The sequence below is a fragment of the Mustela nigripes genome, chromosome 14, assembly GCF_022355385.1.
Source record: "Mustela nigripes isolate SB6536 chromosome 14, MUSNIG.SB6536, whole genome shotgun sequence".
In the NCBI taxonomy this organism is placed as follows: domain Eukaryota; kingdom Metazoa; phylum Chordata; class Mammalia; order Carnivora; family Mustelidae; genus Mustela; species Mustela nigripes.
Genome location: NC_081570.1, coordinates 97,770,702 through 97,798,268, shown reverse-complemented (window position 1 = coordinate 97,798,268; position 27,567 = coordinate 97,770,702). Strand labels below are relative to the sequence as shown.

Here is a 27,567-nt window from a genome sequence, read left to right as displayed (position 1 = left end):
ATCTGAGATTGCTGTGAGACGTCCACATTGAGACGTTGGGTTGGATGTATGAGTCTGGAGTCTAGAGGAGAGGTCCGAAAAGGGCCATAAATTTGGGAGTCCTGAGAATGCAAATGGGCATTGACATTATGGATGAGCAGAGAGAGAGAATGGGAGTTTAGAATTCCACTGTGTAGAGGCATGGATGGGAGGAGAATGGAGCAGGAGCTGGGACGGAGAAGCCAGAGAGGCGGGAGGAGACCCCAGGGCGGGAGAGTCAGCTGCTGCGAGAGCCTCTTCACCCAGCAGCCACACCACAGTGAGACCGAGAGATTCTCGTGTGTCGGAGCAGGAGGGGGTAAAGACCTGAACCCTCAGGTCAGCAAAGAAACGAGGAAGCTAAAGTCTCTGTCCCCGGCCATGCGAGCTTGTGGCTGTGACCGAGACCAAAGCCCTGCCCACAGGCATCCTCGGGGCACCTGTCTGCAGAAATGCCCCTCAGCTACCCCAGGAGACAATGGCCCTGGGACCAGGGCATCTTCCCTCCTGCTGAGAGCCCCTGCCCCCACCACCCTGCTTGGGGCAGAGATTAGATCACTCACAGCCAAGATGCCCACCCTCTAGGGAAGGGGGGAGGACTGAAGGCGGTTTGATAACCACACAGCAGGACAACTGGAGGCTAGAAAGGAAGAACCCATTCTCATTGTTAACTTCATTATTGTGCCATTTATTCCTGTCATGAATGTGATGCCAGTGGAAGACCAGAGCAGAGTCCCTGGCCTCCCATGGACAAGCCCCCATGCGGCAGACTTTCCAGCTTGACCAGACATTGCCTCCATCTCTTCTAGAACTTTCCCAAACTCTACTCTCCTCAAGTTCCTTCCACCCCCTCACAGCCCCTCTCCCTTTCCGCCCACCTTTTAAAAAGTCATTAGGAAGAGATCTGTACCTCCCAGTGTGATTCTGACTCACGGATATTTGCCCAAAAGTAATGGCGCATGTGAAACACTAAACCTCTTTTTGAGGGCAGGTTCATGGAAGAGAGGCTGAGAAACTTTCCTAAATAAAACCATCTGTTTCCCTGAAGATGCTCAGTTACGGCATTTGCCTCCCCCTCCCCCCGCCATGTGCTTTAATCTCTCAGGTCCCAGGGACCCAGCTCAGCCTGAGCATCTCACCGACTTCCTCCTGCACGCCCTGTCCCCCAAAAGCTGGAGGGTCTCTCTCTTTGCCGGGGGCCATCCAGGACTTTCAGAGTCCACGCCACAGGCTGCAGCTGGAGTCCACTGAGTTCATATAAGGCATCTCTCTCCTGCCAGATCATTTATTCACATTGCAGCAAAGCCCTTGGGGCAGAAAGCACTTGAGAGAACAAGCAGGCAGAGATGGAACGCAGAACAAATGGAACCTGCCTTAGCCCCCCGGAGGGAACCCGAGCATCATAGCAGCCTTGTTCGCGTTCCATCTTGGCCACCCCCAGCTTTCTCCCCAAAGCCCTAGAAGCTTGAGCCTGAGGAAGGGCAGGGAGGGAGCCAACCCAGCCTCAGTCCCTCCCCGAGCACCCCCACCCCCAGCTCACAGCAGGAGTCCTGGAAGCTGCTGAGGAGGAGCACGCCCACCCCCTGGGATCCAGGGGCGCTGGGCGGGCGGGGTGTCACTCTCTGCTCTCCGCCCCTGCAGCCCCATCATCCAGCGGGTCACTAGAACCTGCTGATCGTTGTTTCAGAAACGTGCTGCCTTTGCTTCAGGGCATTTGTAACACTTGATCTTTCAACTCAGAGGCATTGGGAACCCCAAGTCAGACCAGGGGGGTGAGAGTAGGCAACCCCAGAGGAGGGAACAGAGCAGCTGGCCTGGAAAGACGAGTGTCGTGCAGGGACATCAGAGGTAGGGACAGATGATTTCAGGCAGTGGCAAGAGCAAGGCAGAAGCATGGATGTGCAGAAGTCCCCACCCTGCATCTCACCTTCTGATCCAGAATCTCTCACGTCCCCGCCTCAGCCTAGAATGGCCTCACTCGTTTCCTCTGCTCGTTTTCCTTTGGCTCATCTTGCCAAAGACCCTGTTGGAAGCCTACCCTGTAACTCCAGGGCACCTTATTACTCCCTCTTTCGCCCCTTCCCCCTACATCTCGCCCAAGCCTGTCTTAAAGCATGGATCACCCCAACAGATTTCTTCTATGCTTTCTCTTCCCTGTCCCTGCCCGAGGACTGTGAGATCTTATAATATTTGCAAAGATGGAAGTAATAATTATAATAGCAGTGAACAGTCACTGAGAGCCTGCTCTGAGCCCAGCACTACACCAAGCACTCTACACAGATGACATCATTGAATCCTAACAGCAACCTTAAGAGGTGGCTGCTGTGTTATTAGCCCCATTTTACAGATTAAGAAACCAACACTGTTGGGCGCCTGGGTGGCTCAGTGGGTTAAGCCGCTGCCTTCAGCTCAGGTCATGATCTCAGGGTCCTGAGATCGAGTCCCGCATCGGGCTCTCTGCTCAGCAGGGAGCCTGCTTCCTCCTCTCTCTCTCTCTGCCTGCCTCTCTGCCTACTTGTGATGTCTCTCTGTCAAAAAAAAAAAAAAAGAAACCAACACTGTGAAAGTCAGTCGCACTGCTCATTAACATCACAGCTGGAGCTTGGATCGCCCCCCACCCCCGTCCCCCACCTCCTGCCCTGAGCTGACTGAGCCCCATTCCATACTCTCAGCCTTTCTCTCATCAGCCAGTACTTACTGAGCATTTACTGTGGACCAGGCCCTGGACTGGGTGCGACAGAGACCCCATCTCTGCCCTCAAAGAGCCCACGATCTAAGACAAACTGAGCATTTGTCACAGAATCTGCGTGAGCGATAGGAAAGTTAGGGCAGTGGCCTGGGCTATGGAGGAGGTCTGGGGTACTTTGGGGGCAGAGGAAAGGGCCCAGCCCCAAGAGCTAGCCAGCCTCCACCTCCGACTCAGCTCTACCCCGATCCCAAGCCACAGGCCTTCACAGAGGGATTGCTCCCTGGATGTTTTTCTACCCATTGGAGGCAAGTGGCTTCCACCCCGTCTCTCTTCCAGGCCGCCCTGCCCTGGGGTAGCTTAGCCGCACTTCCTACCCTGTGCTTCAGAGATCCTTTTCGGTCTCCTGTGGCCTTCCTCAAAGTGTAGCAGATACTTCTCTGCTGCTGACGAGAGATTCCGACAGGCCACTTAATGATTAAGAGACAAGCGTTCTCTAAGAGATGGGGAAGCATGGTTCTTACTTCGCTTAGCCTGGATTCCCAAGACAGACCCGGAGCATGGATGCCACTCATTGCCTATTTGGAAGGAAGAGAAGGTGGCTAGCGCCGGAGAAGACTAAAACACTTGGGGGTAGTGGGGACCGAAGGAATGAGAGCGTTTGGATTTCAAGGCGAAGTTGCTAGATTCCTTGAGGCGGGTTCTAGACAGCAGTCGGGCATCCTTGGGTGGTCTCCTCTGGTGATGTTGATGGTAGGATTTCCAGGGTGTACCCTTGGTTTTTATGGCTGGCAGGGAGGGACTAGAATGTTCAGGACGATCCTCCCATGTTACAGAGATGTGAAAGGACGAGCCCAAGTTCTCGTGGCTGAAGGATTCGTGGCGGATTGGTGGCTCTTGACTTGTGGTTCACTGTTTTTTCCTGGGCAGCCCCCAGACAGGAATTCTCTTCTGTGCTTGGGGCTCTGTAAGAGGAGGGGACTCTGTTGCAGACAGCCTACCGGGCAACCCACAAGAGCAGCGGTGTGCCACAGAGGGGCCCTTCAGAATCTTGAGGCTCTCTGCCCTCTCCAAACTCTAGCCAGGACTGAGAGCCAGAGCTCCTGGACCCCCATCCGCCCCCATCCGCCTGCAGGTTAGCAGCTGAGAGGGCCACGTTGGTTTCTGCCAAGTTCTGGACAGCAGTGACCTCTCCATCACTGGGGAGCTCATTACCAATCAGGGGCCCTAAGGCGGCCTCCCCTGACAGCCAGTGAAGATGAAAGCAATAATGTGCGGGCTATTCTGCAGCCCCTGGTCACCCTGGTTTTATTAAAGCCAAAGTCTCAGGCATCATTAATGAGCATAAAGGACTGGCAAGGAGTATAGGAGCTCCTAAGAGAGGGGGTGGGGCAGAGCAAGGATCTGGCGAGGCCACCCAAGGGGCCGAGCTGGGGCCCAGCTTCCCAGAGAGGGAGGTGACTGCCAGGAGATGCTGACTCTGTGTTTGCTTAGCTCCCCCTTCCCTCTCCTTACTCAAAAGTAACCTCTTTATTTTCCTTTATCAAACAGGCCAGTCCTCTGCTGCCTGTATGGGCAGGGGAACAACACCCCCTCCGTCCATTGAGCCAAGGGCATCCAACTTGCGGTCGGGCCCCGTGAGGCCCAGTGAGGTCCTGGGTCCAGCTGCATGCCCCTTCGCTCCTGTTATCTCTCTGCCTGCAAGTCATGGGGGCAGATTTTGGCTTGTTTTCTTTACTGTGCATGAAGAAAGGAGTTCACGGTCAGAAGCAGGGACCACAATGGGGGTAGGGAGCCCCATACCACGCCGTAGACTCAGCACCCCTGTGCTGCCCAGCTGCCACAGTCCTGTCAAGGAAAGAGGGGGCCCTGCTGGGCTGGTGCCCCCCTGGAGGGAGCCATCCTTGAGAGCAGTGCAGAGAGCTACACATGATTCCCCCACACCCCAAGCCAGTCTCCCGAGTCCAAAACAAATCAGCTCGGACTCCCCCAGATAAGACAGCCCTTGAAAGGGCCACTCTGCATTGTAGGGGGACAGTGGCAGGGAAATCAGCCCCTTCAGAGGGGGCCACTGACATTGAGAAGCACTCCTTCCAGGGCTCTCCTGGCTAAGATAGGGCCTTGTGTTTCAGTTTGCGTTCATGGAGCTCCTCTCACACGTGGCCGCTTCTGAAGCAGGGGTAGGTGTAAAGCAAAGCTAAACCCAAAGGGGTCTCCACTCACCAGAGGTTAGTAGGAGGGCACGGGGGCAGCAGAGGGGGGGACTTGGTAACACCGTGACTCAGGGGCAGAAGGTGCGGCCAGGGTAGGGGGGAGAGGTGCTCTCCGTGGGCTGGACCCTGGGTGAGGACCCCTGCAAGATGCATAGCATTGCCTGTGCCAGGACAAGAGGAGAAACATTTTGGCAAAAGGGACCGAAGCTCCACCAGTCTTGTGGAACGGAGGGTTGGCGTAGAGGAGTAGAGAGGAAGTGAGGTGAGGAAGTAAGATGGGACCCTCAATGCAAGCTAAGACGCAAGCTTCTTGATTCCAGAAGCCGAACAGGGGGAGCCTCGGTGTAGTATTTGAGCAGCAGCCTGGATCTGTAAAAACTGGCACCAGAGCACTCACTAGTCACGCAAGTGGCTTAACTTGGGCAAGCTACGTAACTTCACCAAACAGTCCTTTTCTCCTGTCTGCAGTGGGGATAAGAGCACGCACCTTGGGGGGCTGTAGTAAGACTCACTGAGATGATTTGGCAAAAGACTTGGCATATGGCAGACACATGACTGAGTCTGAAAGGTTTCTCTAGCTTCGAGTAGGAATGAACCTACGAGGCTTATGAGGGAAATAAAGGGAGCTGGGGGCCCCCTCATGCCTCAGTGCCTTGGTCAGAGGTAGAACTTCCAGCCAGGTGCACCAGGGACCTGCTACATGAGGGGAAGGTTGCACTTCCTCAGCACCATGCCACAGGGCCATTTCCTTTGTCTCCCTCCTTGGACTAGGGGACTAGGGGGACAGGAGACATACCCGAGGGAGATGGGGACCCTGGCACCTTTTTCAAACTATACACCCCCCAAGACCATGTGTGTGCTGAGGGGGGACTCTATCTCCACAGAGCATGGAGCCAAGTTCTAGAGGAGCCAGAGTCCTCTTGAGGTGCTCCCTGGGTGAGCCTGACGGTGCTTCAAGATAAAGTGAGTGGGAGGAGCGCTCTCCTAAGAGTCAGGAGTCCAGCTGCGTCTCCCACCAGCGGTGTAAGCCTGGGCAGAGCTTTGAGACCTGTGTTTGAACACTGAGGTCTTCAGCCTGTGAAGTGGAAGGAATAAGGACACTTCCTGCCTCACAGAGTTGCTGTGCACAAGAGAGTTCGTGGCTGTGGGTGTCAGCTTGCTGGCTCTGCACTGCTGTGGGCTTCTGTGTGCTGGAGGGGTTCCCACCTCTAAGGAGTGTACACCTCTGTGCCCCCAGCCCCCCTCCTGGGGAGCTGGGGGGTTCCCTTTCTGCTGCTCTGGGATTCAACGGTGGAGGCAAATAAAAAGACCAAGGCTGAGTCTTGCGCTAGAGCGAGGGTGGGCACCCATCCCGCCTAGAGGAGAACCCTGGGACCCCATGCTCTGGAAGGCGGTGAGAGGCTTGGATTCATCTCTAGCTGGGGCCAGGTGTCAGGTGTTTCTAGGAGTCCTGAACAAGGGGGGTTCTTTATGAGAAGAAGGGACAGAAACCTTGGTGTCACCCTTGACTGCTCTCTTTCTCACACGTTGGCTCCTCAGGGAGGCCTGCCCCGGCCAACCTGTCTAAAATTCAAACAACTGTGGCCTCTCCTATGAGCATGACACATCCCCCTTCCCTGCCTTACATTTTTCTCCTCGATACTTTTCACCGTCTAACTTTTTAACTTTTTTCTTGTCCTTTGCCTGAATAAAATGTAAGCTCCGTGGGGCCGTTGGGGCAGGGGTAGGGGGGAGGGTTGTGTATTTTGTTTTTTTCCCTTATCTCTAGCACACAGAACACCACTTGCACAGAGCAGGCGCTCAGTGAACATTTGTCGATTGACTGAATGAATGAATTAGCAAGCGGATGGCCCATCCGAAATCAGAGCCCCTCCAAACCCTGCCCTCCTCCTTCACCCAGGGTTAGGGGCCAGGGAGGGGCGCACCAGACCTGCCTCAGAGCCTGGGGGTAGTTTTGGCAACAACAGCATCCTCCTCCATCAAGTGGGGAGCAGGGAGAAGAAACAGTCCAGCCAAGTGCGGTTTCACTGGACAGACAGACATTCTTACCCTCTTTGAAGTTTACTGAGAAACTTCCTAGGATTGGGCGCCCCCGGGGGCAGGAGGTGCTATATTCTCTGCCGGGTCATATTCGAGGGATGATCACATTTGAGAGAAAAGGACAAGGTGGATCCAAGGCCTGGCACAGACCCAGGATGGGGAGTGTACCTCTGCTAGGCAGCATGGCCTGAGCAAGGTCATGATCCTTTGTGCTTTCGTGATGAGGCCTGGAGGTTAGAGTGCTGGGTGGTTCTCCGGAGAGGTGGGGAAGCTGCTGGGCAGAGGGACTGGTGAGGGACAACTGAGCCTGGGGGCTGGTGGCAGACCTGCAAGGAGAGAGCCCCGGCTGGCCGGAGCGTGTCTTGTGTGGGACACTGTCATGCCCACAGCCGGGCAGGGCCTGGGGTGTGGAGTCAAAGGGGACCAGTGGCTGAGAAGGGCAAACTGGAGGGGAACAGGACGGGGCCACTCCGGGGCTGCTGGTCTGGAGGCTGCAGCCAAGGGCCAATGGAGGGCAGGGTAGGCCCCAGCAGGATGGCGAGGACTGGGACCAGCATCTGAGCAGAGTTGAGAAGGAACAATGCACAGGGCAGATTCTACTGAAGAGGAACATCATTCTCATAGTCTTTTAGTCCCAGTTACTCCCAGCAGGGAGGCCAGACCCTCAGGTCCAAAAGACAAGGCACTCAGCCTCAAAGAGCCTTCTCCTAGGTCCCAGAGTGGCCCTCGGCAGTGGCCCTGGGAGCCGTGTTCCCTTCATGTGCCCTCTTGTCTGCTTTTTTGCAGGAAAGCGTGGATCTGGGAGAGATCATGTTCTCCCTGTGCTACCTGCCAACAGCAGGCCGGCTCACCCTCACAGTGATCAAATGTCGGAACCTCAAGGCGATGGACATCACAGGCTACTCAGGTATCTCTTCTCCCCAAGTGGCCTGCCCATTGGCATTAGCTCCTCCTGTCATTTTCCTGCAAAGGAAAGAGAATAAGAAATAAACAGGGGAAAACAAACAAAAAGCAAACCAAAAACAAAAACAAATTAAAAAACAAAACAAAACAAGGGAATTCTTTCTAGTTACATGAGGCCCCAGGACTTTCAAGGGTTTTGTCAAGTTTGAGCGTGCAAATGTTTGTAGGTTCGCATGGCCCTGGGGCAGCCCCACAGATCTATCTAGTCAAGGGGACAAAGCCCCTGCAAAGCCAAGTGTATTTATATATGAGTTTTTTCTGCAGGGCTCGTGGCCCCAGCCCCTGCACCAGGATTGCTCTTAGGTACAGAATAAGTCCTGTTCTAGCAACTGAGGACATGCTTGATTGGGGGCCAAGCAGAGACTGATCCTTTCTGTGATTCTGTAAGTCGTGATTCTTCCCATGATTCTAGAAGTCGTTGTCAGAGGAGGTATCGGAGTTTTGATACAACAGAGGCATTGTTTGAGTCCCAGGAGCCTCCTTCCCCCTGTCGGCTCACATTAGCCCGAGAAGTATCCCAAAGAGCAAATGTGCAGAACAGCCTGGGCTGTGCTCAGAGTTGCAAATGTAGGGAAAAGCTTGTTTCTCTAGACCCATCACCCAAGTGGCTCTTCTGATGAAACAGATTTCCAGTGTCAAACCACTCCAGAGGTGCCGATGTTTCCTTTTATTCATTCATTATTTATTTTCCTCGAAAACCCCTTAGTATTAGCACAGTGACTATAAAGAGGGGATGGTCCAGCTGCAAACCTCCGGGCCCAGGTATGACCTGGTGTAGCTGGAAGATGAGGTATTAGACCTTGAAAAATTGGGTTTTGGGGAAAGGTAGTTGGAAAACGCTGAGGTAATGTGTGTCTGCTACCGCTTTGACTCCCTCAGAGCTTTTGCTCCCAGCCCCCCATCTCTGAGCAGCGCTTGAGTCTTCCAGGCCAAAAGCTCCCCAAGGTAGCATCCACCCTAATGCTCCTTCCGCTGGAGCTCCCACTGCACTTCGGGGAGGACGCCGGGAAGGGCTTAAAGAGCCTCTCCCGACGTGTGCAAAGCTCTCAGGCCCCTCCAAGTCGGCGTCCTCCAAAAATACAGCCAATGTAGATTTCATTTCAATATCAAAATAAGTGCATGCTGGGGACAGAAATTCGCTGAGGACTGTCAAGTCTGCTGAGGGAAATAGGATTTTGCTGCCTAAGTCCCCACACTATCTTCTCTGGTGTAATTAAATTGATGTGCTAGAGAGAGAGCTTACGGCAAAGCCACTGAGGTAATCGTAACGGCCGTTCCACATCAGAGGGTTGGGGGGAGAGATTTTTCTCACGCTAAATTCTAATCTTCCTCTTGCAATTGACCCTCTTTTCTACCTGGGTTTGGAATCTGCTGTTAAATCTCAGTTTGATTCTGAAAATTCAGGGGTCCTCTTTTTGTCAGGAATTTCTGCCTGTTTGGTTCACAGATGTAAGCAAGTGTCTGGAACAGAGCATGCAACACACTAGGCTTTGGATAAATATATTTTGAATGAATGAATGAATGAATAGTGCAAGGAGCCTTGTCAGAGGGTGAAACAATGGGGCATGTGTGCGGGGGGGCCTCTCAAACAAGATCTCTTGTTTTTGAGGATGAGTTTGAGGTTGCCGTCGGTCCAGACTTGCTTGGATCTTGGGCTAAAGCAGGGAGTGAGTGGAGCTCACTGTCTGTTCTTGATTTCTATGACATTGACCACCAAACCTGAGGGTCTACCTAGTCTCCTTGATTTTACTAGTCCTGAGTCAATTCCCTAAGCCCATCCACTGGAATGATGACAAAATAATAATAAGGATCAGGACACCGCAAAAGAGTGATGAGCAACAGCACTCATCTTTCCCACATCTGGTCTTTACTGATTTGAGTCTAGTGGCTTAAAATGTAAACTTTGGAGTCAGACAGATCTAGGTTCAAATCCGAGGCAAGTTCCTGAATCTCTCCAGCCTCCATCTCCCTATCTCTAAAAGGGGATGATGATGATAGATATTCTATAGCATTGGTGGGAAACTTAAAAGACACAAGGTACATAAATCTCAGCACAGTGCCTGGCACATACTGAATGCTAGACTGTGATGGTTCCCACGACAATGGGATAAAAGGTACGGCCAGGCTTTGTGCCCCCTCCCTCAGCTGCATGGAACATCATAGGCTCTTAGAGAGCAAACAACCTCCAAGGTCTTACAAAGCCAGCATTCCGCTGGAAGCCACACACTTTTTGGCCCCAGAGAATGCTAAGGAACAGTCATCCCTCTGCTTAGCCTCTTGGACAATCACGAGATTGATGGTCTCTCCAAGGGAGCTACACCCACTGAGTTTTATAAATGGATATGCCTCGTAGGAGTGAACAGAGGGGGGGGAAGGAAGCTGAGTCTCTCCCAGTTAGTGATAAGCCAGCTATCTGCCTAGTGGCCTCTGGGACAGTTGGCTTTGTCACATTTTTTCCAAGCTAGGTGGCATGGGACACCGCTGGGCTGTGGGAATGCATGGGAATGGGCATGGTAAGGGCTAGGAAAGCACTTGGGCAGCCTCAAGCCTGAAAACGCTTTCCAAGGCACTGTCCACATTACGGAGTGTAGACGTTGCCGTGTTAGTGATGGGTCTTATAACAAGCTTTCTCCACCTGACTGCTCGGACCTCTACCCTGCCCTGGGCATATCCATAGAGAATAGAGCCCTCCAACATCAGAAAGCTGTCTCACAGAGGTTCTAGGAACCCCACCTTCCTTTTTACTGACAACACCTCCGAGAGCAGGGCCTTCCAAATGGGTCATTGGAAACAGCAGGTCGATTAAACACCACTGTTTAATCACAGTCTTGCCAGCTCCCTCGTAAACCTGAGTGCCCCCATGGTTAAGGCATAGCTGCCCTGTCGAGTTAGTTAGTCCGCAGCTCCTCTGGGTGTCTGCGGCAATGCCTTCAAGGCTTGGTGTCTCCACTCACATGTTGTAGTTCTCTCTAGCTTCCCCAGCGCTGGGTGCCTCAGCTGCCCTGTGATCGATGTCCAGGGAGCGTGAGGGCCTGGCAGGTGCTCAGTGGCCAGGAGATAGAACCACGTGCCTGGGCCTCAAGGTTCCAGGCAGCGGCCGCTCGGCCCACAACCTCCCCACCCCACCGCCCCCATGGCGTCCCAGGAAACCTGGCTCCTAGGCAAGAAGGTGTCTCAGTATATCAGCATCTCAGAAGCTGTTATTACCTGTGAGTCGCTCTCCCATTTCTTGAGCTGTGACGCATAAATAACCATTATGATGGTGCCTGAGACACCTGTGCTATGAGCTACAATAGGTGTCCCTTCACTCAGATGAGTGGGAAATTTCAGGGTAGAAGGGTGACCATGAAACATGTATTCAGAAAGCTAAAGAAGGGACAGGGAGGGGGGCGTGTGGAGGCTCAGTAAAAAGCTATCTCCTCTGGCGATGGAGAGGATCCAAGGTCCCACTGGGCAGTGAAATGTCACCGGGCTGCCCTGAATCTCAGGAACCCGCCTTACTCTGGGCCCCAGCACAGCTCCGTCCTCCTCCTCTGCCCCAAAGTGGGCAGGAAACGGCTTCCGGGGAAGCAGAGAGCAGGGTCCTTCTTGATGCCAGCTGGAAATGAGCTTGCTGGGACAATGAGACCCATAATCCTCTTGTCAGGTGGGAGGACACAACAGCATTGCGACTGTCACCATGCCTTTACTCTGACAGCTGCGACTCCTTGGGTGTCATCGGCTTCTGTTTTTACCCCCTCCCCTTATCCTTTGGTTAATAATGCTGATGAACCCCCAGAGGAAAGGACTCCAAGCAGGTGAAAGGAAGGGTGCCTTTGCTCAGCTTCACCACCCTTCGGAGCCAGCTGGCCATCATGGAGCTGGGAGGTGGGGCCGTGAACCGCATCCCCACAGGCAGGTGTCCTGTCTGATTTGAGGCCAACTTCACCATTGGTGAAAGTCCATTAGGCGTTCTCCCAATAATCCTGAGGTCGCTAAAGACTCTGTGTTTTATGAAGCACGAAGTGTCCTCAGAGACAGGTGCGCTGCATAAATACAAGGTGGCTTAATTATCCTAACAACCCACTGGTACCATCCGATGAGCAACAGTAGGTCCATGGCTTCCATCCCTCTGCTGCAAATGATGTTCCAGGACATCTGGTTAACATGCTCCCTTCCCTTCCCATCACTCCCACTGGTGCAGATCCATATGTCAAAGTGTCCCTGCTTTGTGACGGGCGGAGACTGAAGAAGAAGAAAACGACCATAAAGAAAAACACTCTAAATCCTGTCTACAATGAAGCCATCATCTTTGACATCCCCCCAGAGAACATGGATCAAGTCAGTCTGCTCATCTCGGTTATGGATTATGATCGGTAGGTGAGGGTCCCGGAGGGCCAAGGTTTCCTGCCTCTCACCCCCACGCCAGGGCAGTGCAGGGTTTCAGGAGCCCATTGGCCTCAAGTCTGGCTCTACTCAAGAAAGGTGCAGAAGTTTGAGGAAGAGCCTGGATTCCCCTGAGCAGAAGCTCATGCTTTGATTCCCAGCAGGCCCATTTCCACCCATCAGTTTCCCTGAATGCGCTCCTGCGGATTCCTTTTCCTCCATCTGGCACCAAGTCCGAGCACCTCTCCTCTCCATTTCTTATGCTACTACCTACCGTTCCCACTGACAGACAGCTGTGCAGCCTCCCAGCAGACGGCCTCCACCACTCCCTGACTCAAGTCAGCCAATGCGTGGGAGGCTCGCCTTCCTTAAAAACCACTTTCTTCAGAACCCTCTGTGGTTCCTGTTAATCCGGGCCCTTCCCCTGGTTTCTCAAGACCTTCCAGAATCTGGACCCAGCATCATCATCCAACTTCATTTCCCCTTCCTTGCATGGATTTCTTCTCTTCCACTTACCCAAATCCTACCTTCCATCAAGGCTGGCTCAAAAATGTTTCCCAACAACCCCTCCCCCCCAACCTCCGCCCCGAGCCACCATGACTCCTCTCCATTTCACTCCAGCTGAAGGAGGGGAAATAAAAAAAAAAAAAATTAAAAAAAAAAACCACAAAACAAACATGCAGTAAAGCCTTCATCTAGGATTTTTAGCACAAGTTCTCGGGCATACTAGGTACTCGCTGAACATATTTGCGTGAAGACTGATATTCTTGCTGAGTGAGTAAATCACATTCTAACCACTGGCGGTATGGAGAAGTGGTGCTTAGAGCAGGGTGATTTATTTCCAAAAGCCGATGTCTCGAGCGAGGGTGTGATGTGCTAGCTGAGTCAAAGAAGAGAAAAGACTGAAATTCTCCTGTTCCCTAAAGTCAGGCCATCTGCCCACCATTTCCTGAGATCCCAAAGGCGTTTATAACCTTTTTCTCATCTGTCTGAGTCAATGTCCACCCAAGGAGGCTGAAGCTTCACTGCCACTGGTCGTCCGAGAGAGACCTTGCCAAGCATCTATTTTCAGAGCTCAGCACTCTGAGTTAGCCCTGCCAGGCAGAATCCCAGACCCCTGGACCTCCCTTTCTGGTAGCATGTCCAGACACCAGCTCCAGGCCCTTTGTTTCTCCCCCAGAGTGGGCCACAATGAGATCATAGGAGTCTGCCGTGTGGGGATCAATGCTGAGGGCCTGGGCCGGGACCACTGGAACGAGATGCTGGCATACCCGCGGAAGCCCATCGCACACTGGCACTCCTTGGTGGAGGTAAAGAAATCCTTCAAAGAGGTGGGTGAGGTCGTGCTCGGCCCTTGGCATGTTTGCTGCATGGCCACGCGGGCTGGAGAATGGCAGTCGGCGGCTGTGTGACCTCGCCTGCGTTGCTCCTTCCCGGGGTGCACGGAAGCAGCAGGAAGGAGGTGGAGAAGGATGGGGGTGGGGGGCTGCCTGACAGAAAGCCTCTGATGCTGAGTATATTGAAAGTGACACTGAGTCCTAAATGGAAAATTAAAACCGGGAGGAAGCCCTCCCAGCGGCTCCCCAGTGCCAGGCCCGGAATGCTTTCACAGAGCCCCTGGGCCAACTCGGTCCTCTGGGAGAAAGCCCCACGAGGGTGAGCTCAGAACTTGGCAAGAAATTCGACCCTTGTTGAATCACTATGCTCCCTGAGGCTCTAGCCAGGCTGTCCTCAGGCAGTCTTCATGGCCTCCATTGGGGATGGCCAGAGACGAGATCCTGCTGCCGTGAAAGCTGGTTCTCCCACGGCTGGAGAGAGCATGGCTTCAAGGCGTCACGCTATCTGACGGGATCCTAACAGGGATGGAACATGTGGAGCACTACCCAGGAGTCCTGTGCCTTGGGCTCCAAACTCGGCCCCTTCAGACTTGCTGTATAATCTCCAGCCGGTCATTTCTCTCAGTGGCAAAAGAAAATGTCCCTTCCCATGATCTTTACAGCCGGCTCCCCCTTCACCAAACTGCACCAGTGTGAGATCCTGCGAATTATCATCCTGGTGGCTCCCAGGCCTGCTTTTTCCCAAAGGGTTGGGATGTGGGGGTAGCCAGGCGAGCCTGAAACCTCATTTTGAGGATCTCATACCCCAATCCATACCCTAAAAAGATAGGTGGTTGTTTGTTCATCCCAGGCTTCAAGCCTAGGAAGTCCAGAGGTTAAAATGGGGAAAATCGACTAATAAACAAAATAAATAAAGCTTTAACTCTTACACCACATGGCCCCTCAGCTTCAAAGCAGTCACCTTAAACACAGAGGACTGTGGACCTTTGAACAGCACAGTTCAAATGGTGCAGGTCCACGTGTGTGTGGATTTTTTTTTTTTAAATAAATACAGAACAACACTGTAAATGTGTTTTCTCTCCCTTACAACTTTCTTAATGACATTTTCTTTTCTCTCACTTTATTGTAAGAATACAGTATAGACTTCCTATAACATCGAAAGTATGTGTTCATGGACTGCTGATGTTATCAGTAAGGCTTCTGGCCAACAGTAGGTGATGAGTAGTTAAGTTTTGGAGGAGTCAAAGTCATAGCAGATCTTTGACTCTGTGGAGGGTCAGTGCCCCTAATCCCAGTGTTGTTCAAGGGTTAACTGTAATTGTAATCCCTTCTTCTGGCTCTGGGACACGGGAAAGGCACGAGCAGCAAAGCCAGAGGACCTGGCGGCTCTGCCTTCTCTTCTCGGTGTGATCAGGCCTGTCTCTCCCTGCTTGCAGCGGTGTGGGTGGTCTTAGGAGAGACTGAGGGCTCTGAGGGAGAGAGGGCTCTGGGAGCCAGGCTAACTGATTTACCCACTGCGGTAGGCATGTCTTTGGGGTGAGCATGGAGAAGTAAGGCATCCACACAAAGCTCCTGTTCACCAGAGGGCTCCTGGTTCTGTCTTGTGGTTGCCTTCATTCACAGTCGTGAAGCTTGGATGACAGAGACCTGTCCCTCAGCTCTCTTCCCCCAAGGGAGCCTCTGCCCCCTCTTAGGCAGAAGGCTCCCTACAGGGTGTGGGTGAGGCACCCACTACCACCCTCCGACTCCACAGGAGGCAGCTCCTGGAAGGAACCGAAGATGACCTGGGGTCCACACCCTGTGCCTCACTGAACCCAGGCCTGATTCAACCAGTGAAGGGTGCCGTGCACCTCCCCCCTCTTAAATCTTTTGGAGATATTTACGAGTAGAATAAGCATACTAAAATGTTCAGAGTGGTTTAGGGGCAGGGACATGTAAGCTGATGGGCTGTAGGGCCTTAGGCAACTCATTGTTCCCCCTCTCCAGTTTCTTGGTTGGTGAATGAGGGGGTCGGCTCCTGTCATCTCTGCTTTTCTAGGAAACTCTGACCCTAAGTGATGGCGGATAGAACCAGTGAGTACTCCCATGGCACCAGCTCAGAAAGATAATCATCCCCACGTGACTGGGCCGCCCTGTCCACACAAACTGAAGCTACCGGCCCCGTGGCGGCTGGAGTTGGGGGTGTGGGCAGAGAGGCCAGAAGGTGCCAGCCCTCGGTTCCAGAATCACTCTACGGTGAATACAACCTAATTAAGCCAAATAATTGATTCTGAGTCCCATTCCTTTGAAAACTCTGACTCACCAGTCCAGACTACAAAAGAAAGAGAGATAAAGTAGAATCAAGCCCTTGAAAATGAATATTTGATGAGACAGTAAAGGGAAAGTAACAGTATATGGAAAACGGAAAGAGAATAAATTGATTTATATCCTTTGGGTTTACTTTTTTCTTGACCTCGCACACCAAGCTCCCGAGCCCGCCCCTCCCCCTCTCATTACCCTACCATTTTGTGCTCAGCGGATCATTTCTCCGTATGAAGAAACTGAAAATGACATTCATCTTGGCAACCTAGGATTTCACCTACACTTTTAGCACCCACAGTTTGAGTATCTTTATAAAACTGCATTTAAAACCCTACCAGGCAGATAGGAAGTAAACCCTCTTTGGGCTCAAGTGATGCTTTGCACTCGAACACCTCCCCCCTCAATCCCCCTTAAAGCTCTCATCTTGCCTCCTTGGTTAAGTTCTGGACATTGAACAAGAGACTTGCTTCTCCCATTCATATCCTATATACAGAAATCTCACTCTCCCGCTCCCAGGAAGATCTATAAAGTACTCACATCTATAAAGTACTCTCTATTTAGATTGTACCTTCCTTTGAGAAGTTTCGAGTGCCGTGATCATTTCTTTTTTATTAATGAGAACAGAGGGCACCCTACTTGCCCACTTGTTTGGGGTTTTAAAATAAGGTTGAGTGGAACAAACGAACTGAAAAGGCATTTTCCCCTGCTGGGATGTTTTCAGTGAGTAGAAATGGATTAAGCCCCAGCAAGCGTCCTTCCCTGGTGGCAGCGGTGGCAGGGGTCCCCTTCCCTCCAGGCACTGCTGCCTGGTGCTGCGTGTCACTGCTATCACCGCACACAGAGCCAAGGCTGACCAGCAGCCTTCTCCAAGGTGTTCTATCATGAAGGGCCAAGTGGAGATCAGCTTCCAGAGATTTCAGATCTGTCTGAGCGTGATCCCATTGCAGAACAATAAAAGGTCTTAAGGAACACAGGCGTCCTGGCACAATCACCTTCCCAGGCACCAGGGAAGGGAGGCCAGTCTTTTTGACTTCAGAGCCACCGTGCTAAGCCTGCTGGAGTCATTCACCTTCCCGTTGTCCACGAACCCCATCTCCTTCCTCTGTCTTCACAGAAACAATCAGAGGCTGGCAGGGAAGCCAGCCTGCCTTCTGCATGTGTCCTGGATGGACAGTTACGCTCCGCGTGACTTGGGCTATTATAAGAAAAAAAAAAAAGGTACCCTGTGTGGCCATTTTGCTTTTTCTCCTCCGCATTGGCCTATCAGTCAGATTGTTTAAGATTGTTTAAGTGGCATGCTTGACCAGGGGAGAAGCCAGGAATCACTGTGTAACTTTCAGTGGCCCTAAAGGCTGGCACAGAGAAAGTAGATCCCCTAAGACAGAGGTGTGCTAGATGAGAGGATTGGTGACCATCTTGTGTCGCCTCTGGTTAAGAGGCACTTGAGTCAGAAGTCACCATGGGCTCAACAACCAGGCACTTATTTATTTAAAATATTTCACCAGGGAAACCCTCGGTTGTGATTTCATTCACGTGGACGCTGCAAGCAGAGAGACTGTCACCTGGAGTTAGGAGTAAGTACCCGGTGTGGCCCCTAAGATGTTAGGTTTCCTCTTGCCCCGTGCATCTCCTTCTCCTCCGGCTGTGGCCGGATCGAAGCTGGCAGCAGGAGGGAGTGGAGGGAGCATCGAGCTGGGAGTTAGGAGACCTGGTTTCACCTGCTGGCTCCGCCCCTAACTAGCGGTGTCTTGACTTCTCTGTGTCTTGGTTTTGTTATACATGAGAACTGGACAGTTGAGTGGATGGCGCCCTGGGCCTGCCCCCCCCCCCAGGTTGGACATGCTAAGATTGCTCAGGTCTAGGGCACATAGTGGTGGTCCTCCTCCGTACCCGATGGCCCAGCGTGGGGTTAGTTGTGAAGATCTGCCAGATGGCCTGTACAGGGACATGAAGGGACCGAGCCTGGGGAAGGTGACAGAGGCTTTCTGTAGAAGTGGGAGCGTGGAGATGTCCCGCAGGTTGGGGTCTCTCCTCAGCGCCGTGGATTTCCAGTAGGAAACACTGGCTGGCAAACATTCTATTCCTTAGGTGGCTCAGCTCTGTCTAGAGACGGCTGTGCTGTGGGGAGCACGGCATCCTTCCCCCTCCCGCCCCCGTTCGTGCAGAGAGAAGCTTCTACTCAGCCCCTCATTCCATCGTGGAGACCACCAGAGCTCAGGGGCAGCAGAGGAGGCCGTACTTTGTTTCAGAAAAACCACCTTGATCACCTTTCTGACTCCCTCTGGAGCCTTGACCCACGGGCAGCTGGGAGAGGTTTGGGTCTCCTCAGCTCCCAGGAAGGATGGAGTGAACAGTGGACACTGCCTCACTTTGAAGTTACACGGCCCCAAGATGGGTCAAGAATATTCCTGGGGTCAGATCTTTGCCCAGAAAACAGTGCCCCAGCACAACTGGCTTTTCAGTTAAGGATGGGTCGAAGGGCTCAGGTGCGGGTCCATCCACTCTCAGCCCTCTTCACTCTCTTACTCCTCCTTCCATCACCCACCTTGACAGGAGGATCAAGGTGGAGCTGACAGGGCAACCTGTGAGTCAGGAGAAGGCAGGGGATGGTCCTGAGGGGGCGAGGGGCTGCCCACCTCCTACCCCCAGCTCCTCACAAGGTGGGTGTGAATGCCCACAGGAAGCATTAAGCCTGAGAAAAAGAGCTGGATGCTAGAGTGATATCAGGTTTGTAGCTGCACTAACAGCTCCCAGACAAATTGCTAATAATTCATGGACGTGGGTTCTTGGCAGTAAGGGCACATTCTGTAGACGGCCTCTTTTGCTGCTAACATAATCCGATTTTCACTGTGAAAAATGGCTGAAGCACTCAGAAACGGCCCAGTCATAGCATCTCATTAACACACACACACACACACAGTGGAGAAAGTGTTCATTACCTCTGCAGTAGGTCTTTAAAAAAAAAAAAAAATCAGGTATTCCAAACTGGAAGCTCTACAGCTCTTTTCCTTCTGTGTTCGCATGGCTGACAGCAAAATTCAAGTGAGCTTATGAAAAGCTGGGAAGGGTGAATTCAGTGCATGGGCCACAGAAGTTTCAAAAGTTGAAATGCCAGTCCCCTTGGCCATCAGTAACCAGCCTTCTCCCCTCTCCACAGTGGCAGGGCCGGGCTGCCAGCTTTGACAGCGAGAGCTCGTGCCCGTCTCCGAAACCACCTCCCACACCATGAGCTGTGCGACCGGGCGACACCAACGGGACTCAGCGACGCTCTTTTTGCACTCGTTCAACTGTCCAAACACAGTGTCGCGCAGGGGCAGCAGCAGCCGTAGCACGAGTCTTAACTGCTCCTGCGTGGGTCAAGGCCACGACCCTTGTCGTGTGGCCAGACCTGTCTTACTTAGTCTTTCTTGTCTCTCAAGGTGATGTTTTCTGTGGTTTTTCACTTTTTATGGATCTGCTGCCAAGAAGAGAAGGGGGAAAGAGTAGGAGAAAAAGAAGAGTAGAGTCCAGAAGCTGGTTCATATAAAATACCATGTAAAATAGTCTTCTCTTCTGGGGAGGTGGTGTGATTTCCTTCAGTGTTGTGTCTCCACCAAGTGCCACAACCATGGAGGAGAAGGACGTGGGATGGAGCCATGGCTGTGTCTGCAGTAGCCTGCAGGAAGGAGCAAATCGGGCCAAGAGCCTTGACAAAGCTCTAGTTGTGACCCTTGGAAGCTCTCTGTTCCTGTGACACAGACCGCGATGCAGACTCCTGGTCCTACGGTGAAATCACGAGCGCTCCGAGGTGTCCACGCAGCTCCGCTGGTCGTGCAGGGCTCCTTGTGTCCCCATCTGCCTCCACTTCCTTGTTGACTTTCCTCATCATTTGAAAGTGTCTTGACTTCTCCTGAGAACTCAGCCCCTCTCTTTAGGAATGAGATTCTGCTGAATCTAAACATGCCGAATGTTTTCTGGCACACCACAGTTAATGACCATATTTGTTTGAACGCAGGGTCTTTGTTCTCAAAAGTAACCTCCGTTGTAAAGAAGAGAAGGCACACGTGTTTCAGAATGACTTCTGTGTCGTGCGTAGCTTTATGAATTCCATGAAGTATCGAGCAACTGTGTAAAAATGCCTACACAGATCAAAGAAACACCTGCATAAAATGTTCTTTGGGGAATGGGTGTTTTAATCCAAGTCACAGCTGGAATCCATCTTTCTGTGAAGAGAATCTTCTCGATTGAAACAAAGCCAGCTTAAGCCTATTTCAGCCCCCTTGACTCTGGGACAGTATTCATCTTAAACTTTAGTTCTATAGATTACTAAGTATTTCAGTGTTTGTTTTAGTGGTAGTGAACGCTTTCCCCCCATGCCCTTTAGATCTCTATCTTAGGCCAAATTCAGTTTAGGAAAAAAAAAACAAAAAGTTTCAACTATTCTGTATTGTAATGGTACGTTTCTGTTGAGTTTGTAGTGGTCTCCCCACCAACCACATATAACTTGCTTGATTTCCTCACAGTCTGTAGAGCCCTGGTAAATTTGTGGAGGTGAGTTTCTACTTTATCTGTGACTACACAATGCCAGCTTCCAGAGTTGTGTGTGTGACTTGGCAAGAGGCAAGTCTGCTGAAGAACCCCTTCTTCCACCAGGGGAAGGTCAAGAAGGGAAAAGCTATTCACGCACCTTGTGTCTTAGTCTTTATGTCACGTGCTTTAGGAGCAGAAACTCAATAAAGTAAGCCTCCCCTTAAGCCAAGTTATCAGGTTTCTCTGCTGATAGAACTGTGGGCAGTATCTTCTACCCAAAGTTCAGACTGGGCGAGAGGATGACCAAGATATTGTGGCCAGAGAAGTTTTCAGCTTAGAGAAGCAAAGGCAGATACACCAAATCCCACTCTGTACTAAGCCTTGGGCTAGGAGTTCATGTGTCATTGGTATAGAGATAGTTTTCTCCCCAAATATCTTGTGATCGAGAGGCCATCCTTGTCAGGCTGTACTGAGCTGGGTGATCTTTTGAGAGTGAGACAAAAACCCAAAATCACGACAAGACTCAGAGCAGGCCGTAATCTTCATTCTGTCTCTTGACTCGAGACTGACTTCATCAAGATGGCCGTCTCGATCACTGAGCAGAGGCTGTGGGGTCCCTGCAACTAGGAAGGGGACAGTTGAGTTTCCTGGGCCATGAGCAGCCCAGAAATGAGGGTGAGAGGGTCTTTCCGGAAGTGATCTCAAAACGCATGTCCAGCTGCCTTCTTCATAGCCCTGGACACACGAGGATGACCACTTAACTCTTGGAGGAGGAAGGGTGATCCGTGGAATAGTTACTGCTCTCAGACATCCCTTCTATGTCCAAGCAGCTAACTCACATAAGTGAACCTCCCAGTGGTTTTGGGAAATCATTTCCTGAACAGATGATAGTCAGCCCCACACTACCTACCCAGCTGCTGCTGCTCACACTGCAGCGGTCTTGGTAAATTTCTACAGGCTGGGAAGCCCACCCCAGGGAGGCTCTTGGCTCCAGGAGCCCCACCCCCAGTGTCTTCTGGGGGGACTAGTCCTCAACCCAAAGCATGAATGAATCTGAATGTCTGTCAACGTCATTATCGAGCCCAATACTTCTTCCTCGCGGATGAGAGTAAAATGAATTACAAGTTTCAGAATAAAATGGAATACAAAGTCGATTCATTTGTTAGCTTCTCTGCCACAAGAAGCCTTTTTCTTGGGTTGGTGTTTTGAGCTTTGCTGAAGTCATGATAACCAAGGCCTTTTGCATATTGATGTTTTTAAAAAAATGCCAAGTTCTCTTCTTTATTCAGCAGTTTTTCTGGGCTGAAAGATGCCCTCCCTTCCTTTGCATACTCAGGATATTAATTAATTGCAACATCATTTAAATAATTATGTTGTTAATTACCGCTTCATGTCTCCCGCCCCGTCACAGCCTGAAGTTTTTCTTCAATTAAATCTGTGTCTTGCCCGTTTCTCTTGTCATCGTATGTTCCTGAGGCTCAGCCGTCCGCATACACACAGGACACTGCACAGCTTTTGTCTTTAAGTGTTGTTTCCCGTAGATAACCAGTTCCCTTCCATCGGAGCTACCGTGGAAGGCTTGTTTGTTTTTTGTGCTGCCCAGAAAATACCCGCATACCCCACGAAGCTAAAATCCACCTGTGTTCTGCCAGGCTTATGGCTCGCAGAGCATTTGGAGCGCGGGGCTGTGCTGTTTCCTAGCTGTTCAGCTCAGCAAGCAGCCCCTCCAGATGCCCAGGCTTCTCTAGGGAAGCGGGTTGCACGCTCATCGCCAGAAAGTGCAACACTTCCGCCCACCGGGGGAGGAATCCCGCTAACTCTCATAAAACACCACTTGGCCGAATGAGGAGAAAAATCCTGCTGCAGACTTGAACATTTAAAAAGAACATTCTGACTTAATAGAATATCCTCTGTGCTCACCCCCAGCTTTTAATTAATTTAGGAAGCAGCCCATAGGGAGGAACGTGGAAGGTACCGTCCGCTCTTGCACATCTGCATCTAAATTACTGGCACTCGGCAGTGAGCTGCCGTGGAGAGAGCCCAGGTGGTGAGGGAAGCACTCTGCTTCCCAAACCCACAGCCTCCCAGGGCTTCCGCAGGCCGAGGGGTCGCCCATCAGCAGGCGGGGCCGCTCCTATTTGGAGCGGATCCCGGAAAGGGGCAGATGGGTCTGGCTGGCTGGGCTGGGTCAGGCAGCCAGAACAACCTTCAGACTTCCGTGGCTGGGAACAACAATGGCTTCTCATTCGTGCTCATGCCCGTCGCAGGTCGGCAAAGGGATCCCTGCTCATCTGATGTTTTCAGGGGAACTCAGAATGACAAAGGAGCCGACATCTCCAACATGGCTAGTTGCCACACCCGAGGGAAATGAGCACTCCGAAGCTTCTCTGTTGGCCTCAACACTGTGGCCCAGAGGAGACACATGTCCCTTTCCCTCCCCGTCCATGACCCACGGGGCCTCCCAGAACACAGGGGTTCAAGCGCCCAAGGGGAAGAAGAACTGGAAATCACTGTCCAGTGCTTGGGATGACCACAGTGAAGTTAGCAGCCCCATGGAGGGTGACAGCTGCCCCTGGCTGAGTCAGAGAAACAAAGAGAAGTTACAGTCCATTAGTTGTTGAGTGAACTCAAGGACTAGATGGAGCCCCCAGGACTGGGCCAGCCTCAGACTCGCATGCTGCCGGCAAAAAGCTTTTGGCTAGTGAACTGGCAGCGTAAGTGATTATAGTCCGAGATAGAAAGTGGTGAGCACAGGATGGGAGATGAAATAGAAGGCTCCAGAATTCTGAGAGAGCAGATCACAGCAGGGCAGAATGACCCGCTTCAGATTTGGAATACAGGAGGGTGTGAGGAGGGGACACATCCCGGGCTGAGGGGCCTATACACCATGCCACTAGGCTGCAGACCTGGCCCCTGCCTCGTTCCTGCTAGGTGCCTCCACGAAATGGGCCCGCTGCCCCTCCTCCCTCCACTGCTGGCTTGGCTTCTGCTCCTGGGTGGGCTAATCCCCCCGGAACTGCAAGCTTTGCCTGACTTTGAGACTCTGTCTAGCTGTCACACGTCATCCACTCACCCAGCCTCCCCTCCCCGGGAAGTTTTGCAGCCACAGCCCACTCAGGACTTCGTGATTTGTCCCTTGGCCCGCTCCTCTTTGCAGTGAGCCCCATCTAGATGTCTGATGGCCTAGGAAGGGGAACAGGACTGGCCTCCCCTCAAACCCCCCATGGCTTTCCTCTGGCTGGCTCACAGCGGCACTCCCAGCATGGCCACGGCAAGCCCACCAGCAAGATTGGAGGCCAAGAGGCTGGCAGGCAGTTAGAGCCGTTCACCCAGGAGGGGCGGAGGGGTGAGCTAGACAGAGGTCCCACACAGGGAAACGAGGGCACCTGTACAGGACACAGTGGACACAGGTGGACCACGCAGCAGGGCTGACGGCTTAGCAGATCTGGAAGGCAGGGATAAGGAAGGGAGTCGAATGTTCTCACACTTGAGGCACCAGAAAAATGATGGAGCCTTCCATAGAACCTGGAGACTCGACAGATCAGCTCTGGGCTCAGCAATGAGTCGGGTTTGGGTCAACTGAATTTGAGATGCAGAAGGGATAAGCAGCAGACGGCCGTAGTTTGAGAAGCAGTTTGGCAGAGAGGTCGGGCGTGAGATGTTAATTTCTAGAAAGCTTATGCACCAGAACGAGATGTGAAGCCAAGAGTCTGACACAGCCACATGGGTACAAGCAGACAAGGAGAGTCTCAAAGAGGGCTTCTTGGGGAACCATCAAGATTTAGAGGTCAAGGAAAAAGAAAGTGATGTGAATGATCATGGAGGTGTGCCCAAGCAAAGTTGATCAATGAGGATGGGGATGAATAAAACAGATCAGTCAAGGGCCTCATAAAATGATTCTTCACAAGTTCATCCAAAGTGCTTGGACATCGCTTGAGTCGCAAGTCTGCTCCCCCCTCGTTGGCAGGGACCCTCGTCTTCCTTCCCCTTGCCTCTGCTCTTGCCTTTGGCGTGGGGGGGTAGAATATACTTGTCTTCACTTTACCATTTTAACCATTTTTAACAGTATAATGCAGCGGCTTTCAATATATTCACATTGTTGGGGAACCGTCACCACTGGCCCTCCACAGAACTTTTCGCATCTCTGCACCCATTGAACAGCAGATCCCTAGCCCCTGGCAACCCCATTCTATTTTCTGTGTTCATGAATTTCACTAGTCCAGATACCTCATGTAAGTGGAATCATATCGTATCTGTCCTTTCGTGTCAGGATTATTTCACTTAGCAGAATATCCTCAAGGTAGACCCATGTTGTATATGTGTCATAATTTCCTTCCTTTTTAAGGCCAAATAATATTCCATTGTATGAATATACTACATTTTGTTTTCCATTGATCTGTTGGTGGACCTTTGGGTCGCTTCCACCTTTTGGCTATCGTGAATAATTCCTCTGTGAATGTGGGTATACAAAGATCTCTGCTTGTCTCTGCTTCTCTGGGGTGTACACCCAGAAGTGGATGGTCATTCTATTTTTAATATTTGGGGGAACTGCCATACTGTTTTTCATAACGGTGGCGCCATGTTACATTCCCTCAGGCAGTGCCCAAAAGTTCCAATTTCTCTCCACCCTCACCAACACTTGTTATTTTATATATTTTTGATGGCAGGCATCAGAAAGGGTGTGAAATGGTATCTAACTGTGATTTGATTTGCATTCTCCTAATGATCAGTGATGTCAAGTATCTTTTTTTTTTTCAGTATGCAATACAGGTTTATTAACTATACATCCCCATGACTTACTTGTTATACAACTGAAAGTTTTGATGTCAAGTATCTTTACTGGCCATCTGTATATCTCTTTTGGAAAAATGTCTATTCGAGTCCTTTGTTCATTTTTTAAAAAACTTTATTAAGTTTTAAATTTTACTTCCAATGTAGTGAACATACAGTATTATATTAGTTTCAGGAGTACAAGATAGTGATTTTTACACTAAAGCTCATTTTTTAGTTTGTTTTGTTGTTGTTGAGTTTTTGGATTTCTCTATATATTTGATATATAAATCCCATATCGGATTTAGGATTTACAAATACAGTATTGCCTCCCATTCTGTGGGTTGCTGTTGATCATGTCCTCTGATGAACAAAAATTTTAAAGTTTGAGGTAGTTTGATCTACCTACTTTTTTTTTGTTTGTTATTACTTATGCCTTTGGGGTCGTATCCAAAAAAAAAAAATCATTGCCAAATCCAGTGCCATGATGCTTTGCCCCTATGTTTGCTTCTAGGAGTTTTATAGGTTTAGCTCTTACACTTGGGTCTTTGATCCACTCCATTTTTTGTATAGGTTGTGAGGTAAGGGTCCAACTTCATTCTTTTGCGCATGGATATCCAGTTTTATCTACATCATTTGTTGCAAAGACTGTCTTTATCCCCACTGAATGATCTTGGCACCCTTGTTGAGAATCATTTGACCATACCTATATGTGAGAGTTTATTTCTGGCCTTTCTATTCTGTTTCATCGGTTTATATGTGTGCCTTTATACTAGTATCACATTAATTTGATTACTTGTAGCTTTGTAGTAATTTTGAAATCAGGAAGTATGAATCCTCCAACTTTGTTCTTTTTCAGATTTGTTTTGGCCTCTCAGGGTCCCTTAGATTCCCTATGAATTTTAGGATGCTATTTCGACAAAAAAAAAAAGGGGGGGGGGACTTTGAGAGGGATTGTATTGAATCCATTGATAGCTTCAGATATATTCATAGGGTTTCAATTTTTGAGGACACTATAAAATATCCTATAGGAATCACCTATACGGTGCCATTTGCTGACATTCTGTCTGCAAACACATCCCTCATTCTGTGGGACCGAGCACAGTGATGGAGGTTTAACCAGCTAACTAGACTTTTTACCCAATTCTTGCCAATATCCTATGGAGTTCATCTCCCACAACTGCAAATGTCTTGGACCAACTCCCAACGTGCCAACCAAACACAACCCTACTTCCCAGTCTCTCTCCTGCCCTACTTGGCCCCAGAACACTCAAGAAACTTCAGGGGACTAACTCCCATGAATGCAGGTTCATCTCTTTTTCTGAATGAGCAGAGGGATTCACTCAACAAACCTGTTGAGCACCTAGTATATATCAGATAAGGCGCTAGGCTGAGGGCACAGCAATTAATAATAACTAGCCAACACTACACACTTCTATGCTGGGCACTGTTTTAAGTGCTTTATATCCATTCCCTCACTTAATTTTCTCTTTAACTCTAAGAGGTCAAGAAACCTGCCCACGGTCATACAACTAAATCCAGATACCTAAATCCCATTGTCCACCTGCTTAAGCATGATGCTTAATCATTGATCAACACAATGCTGAGCTGCCTTCTAAGAAAACACATCTTTCGAGGAGCTCATGATTCAGAGGAGGAGACAGACACACAAAGAGGCAATTACTACAATGTGGTAAGCCTGGAGAAGGATTGCCTAAGCCACCCACCTATGTGTATACCCTTCCTAGTGCAACCCTAAGTGTACCCTCCGAGATCCCAGCCTCATTCCTTCCAGGAGACAGCCCTGCAATGGCCTGTTTGTGAACCAGGACTTACGCACATTCATTTGCCGTCCCCCGGCCATCAGTTACTCCTTCAGGAATAGCTAAAGAATTGTGGAGTCTGGGGCGCCTGGGTGGCTCGATGGGTTGAGGCCTCTGTCTTCAGCTCGGGTCGTGATCCCGGGGTCCTGGGATCAAGCCCCACATCCGGCTCTCTGCTCAGCAGGGAGCCTGCTTCCTCCTCTCTCTCTGCCTGCCTCTCTGCCTACTTGTGATCTCTTTCTGTCAAATAAATAAATAAAATCTTTAAAAAAAAAAAAAGAATCATGGAGTCCACTCATCACCCCCAACCCGAGTCAGTCACCCCATAAACGTGTCCTGTGTTGGCCAATGCCAGGAAGAGCAAAGTCTTACTGTAACTTAGTAGCTCTACCAGAAAGCTCAGAAATGGCAGGAAGGCTCATCACTCTACAATACACAGCTCCGAACAAAGCCTATGCCATCAGACTCGATATAATGGGAAATAAGCTGCCATGGGAGGGGGCAGACAGAAGAACTCAGAGGGTTTGGAGGAGCTCTGCAAA

General features: G+C 50.9%; 1 protein-coding gene across 1 annotated transcript in view; it reads left to right on the top strand.

Annotated features, from left to right (window-relative positions):
• SYT6 (synaptotagmin 6) overlaps window positions 1–21,825 on the top strand; it is a 57,177-nt gene extending 35,352 nt beyond the window's left edge. Inside the window, exons 4-7 of the mRNA XM_059374331.1 lie at window positions 7,744–7,864; window positions 12,104–12,275; window positions 13,466–13,616; window positions 19,081–21,825. Coding sequence (XP_059230314.1) covers window positions 7,744–7,864; window positions 12,104–12,275; window positions 13,466–13,616; window positions 19,081–19,152 — 516 coding nt within the window. The 3' untranslated portion in view covers window positions 19,153–21,825. The remainder of the gene's footprint in view (window positions 1–7,743; window positions 7,865–12,103; window positions 12,276–13,465; window positions 13,617–19,080) is intronic.
• Window positions 21,826–27,567: the final 5,742 nt, after the last annotated feature.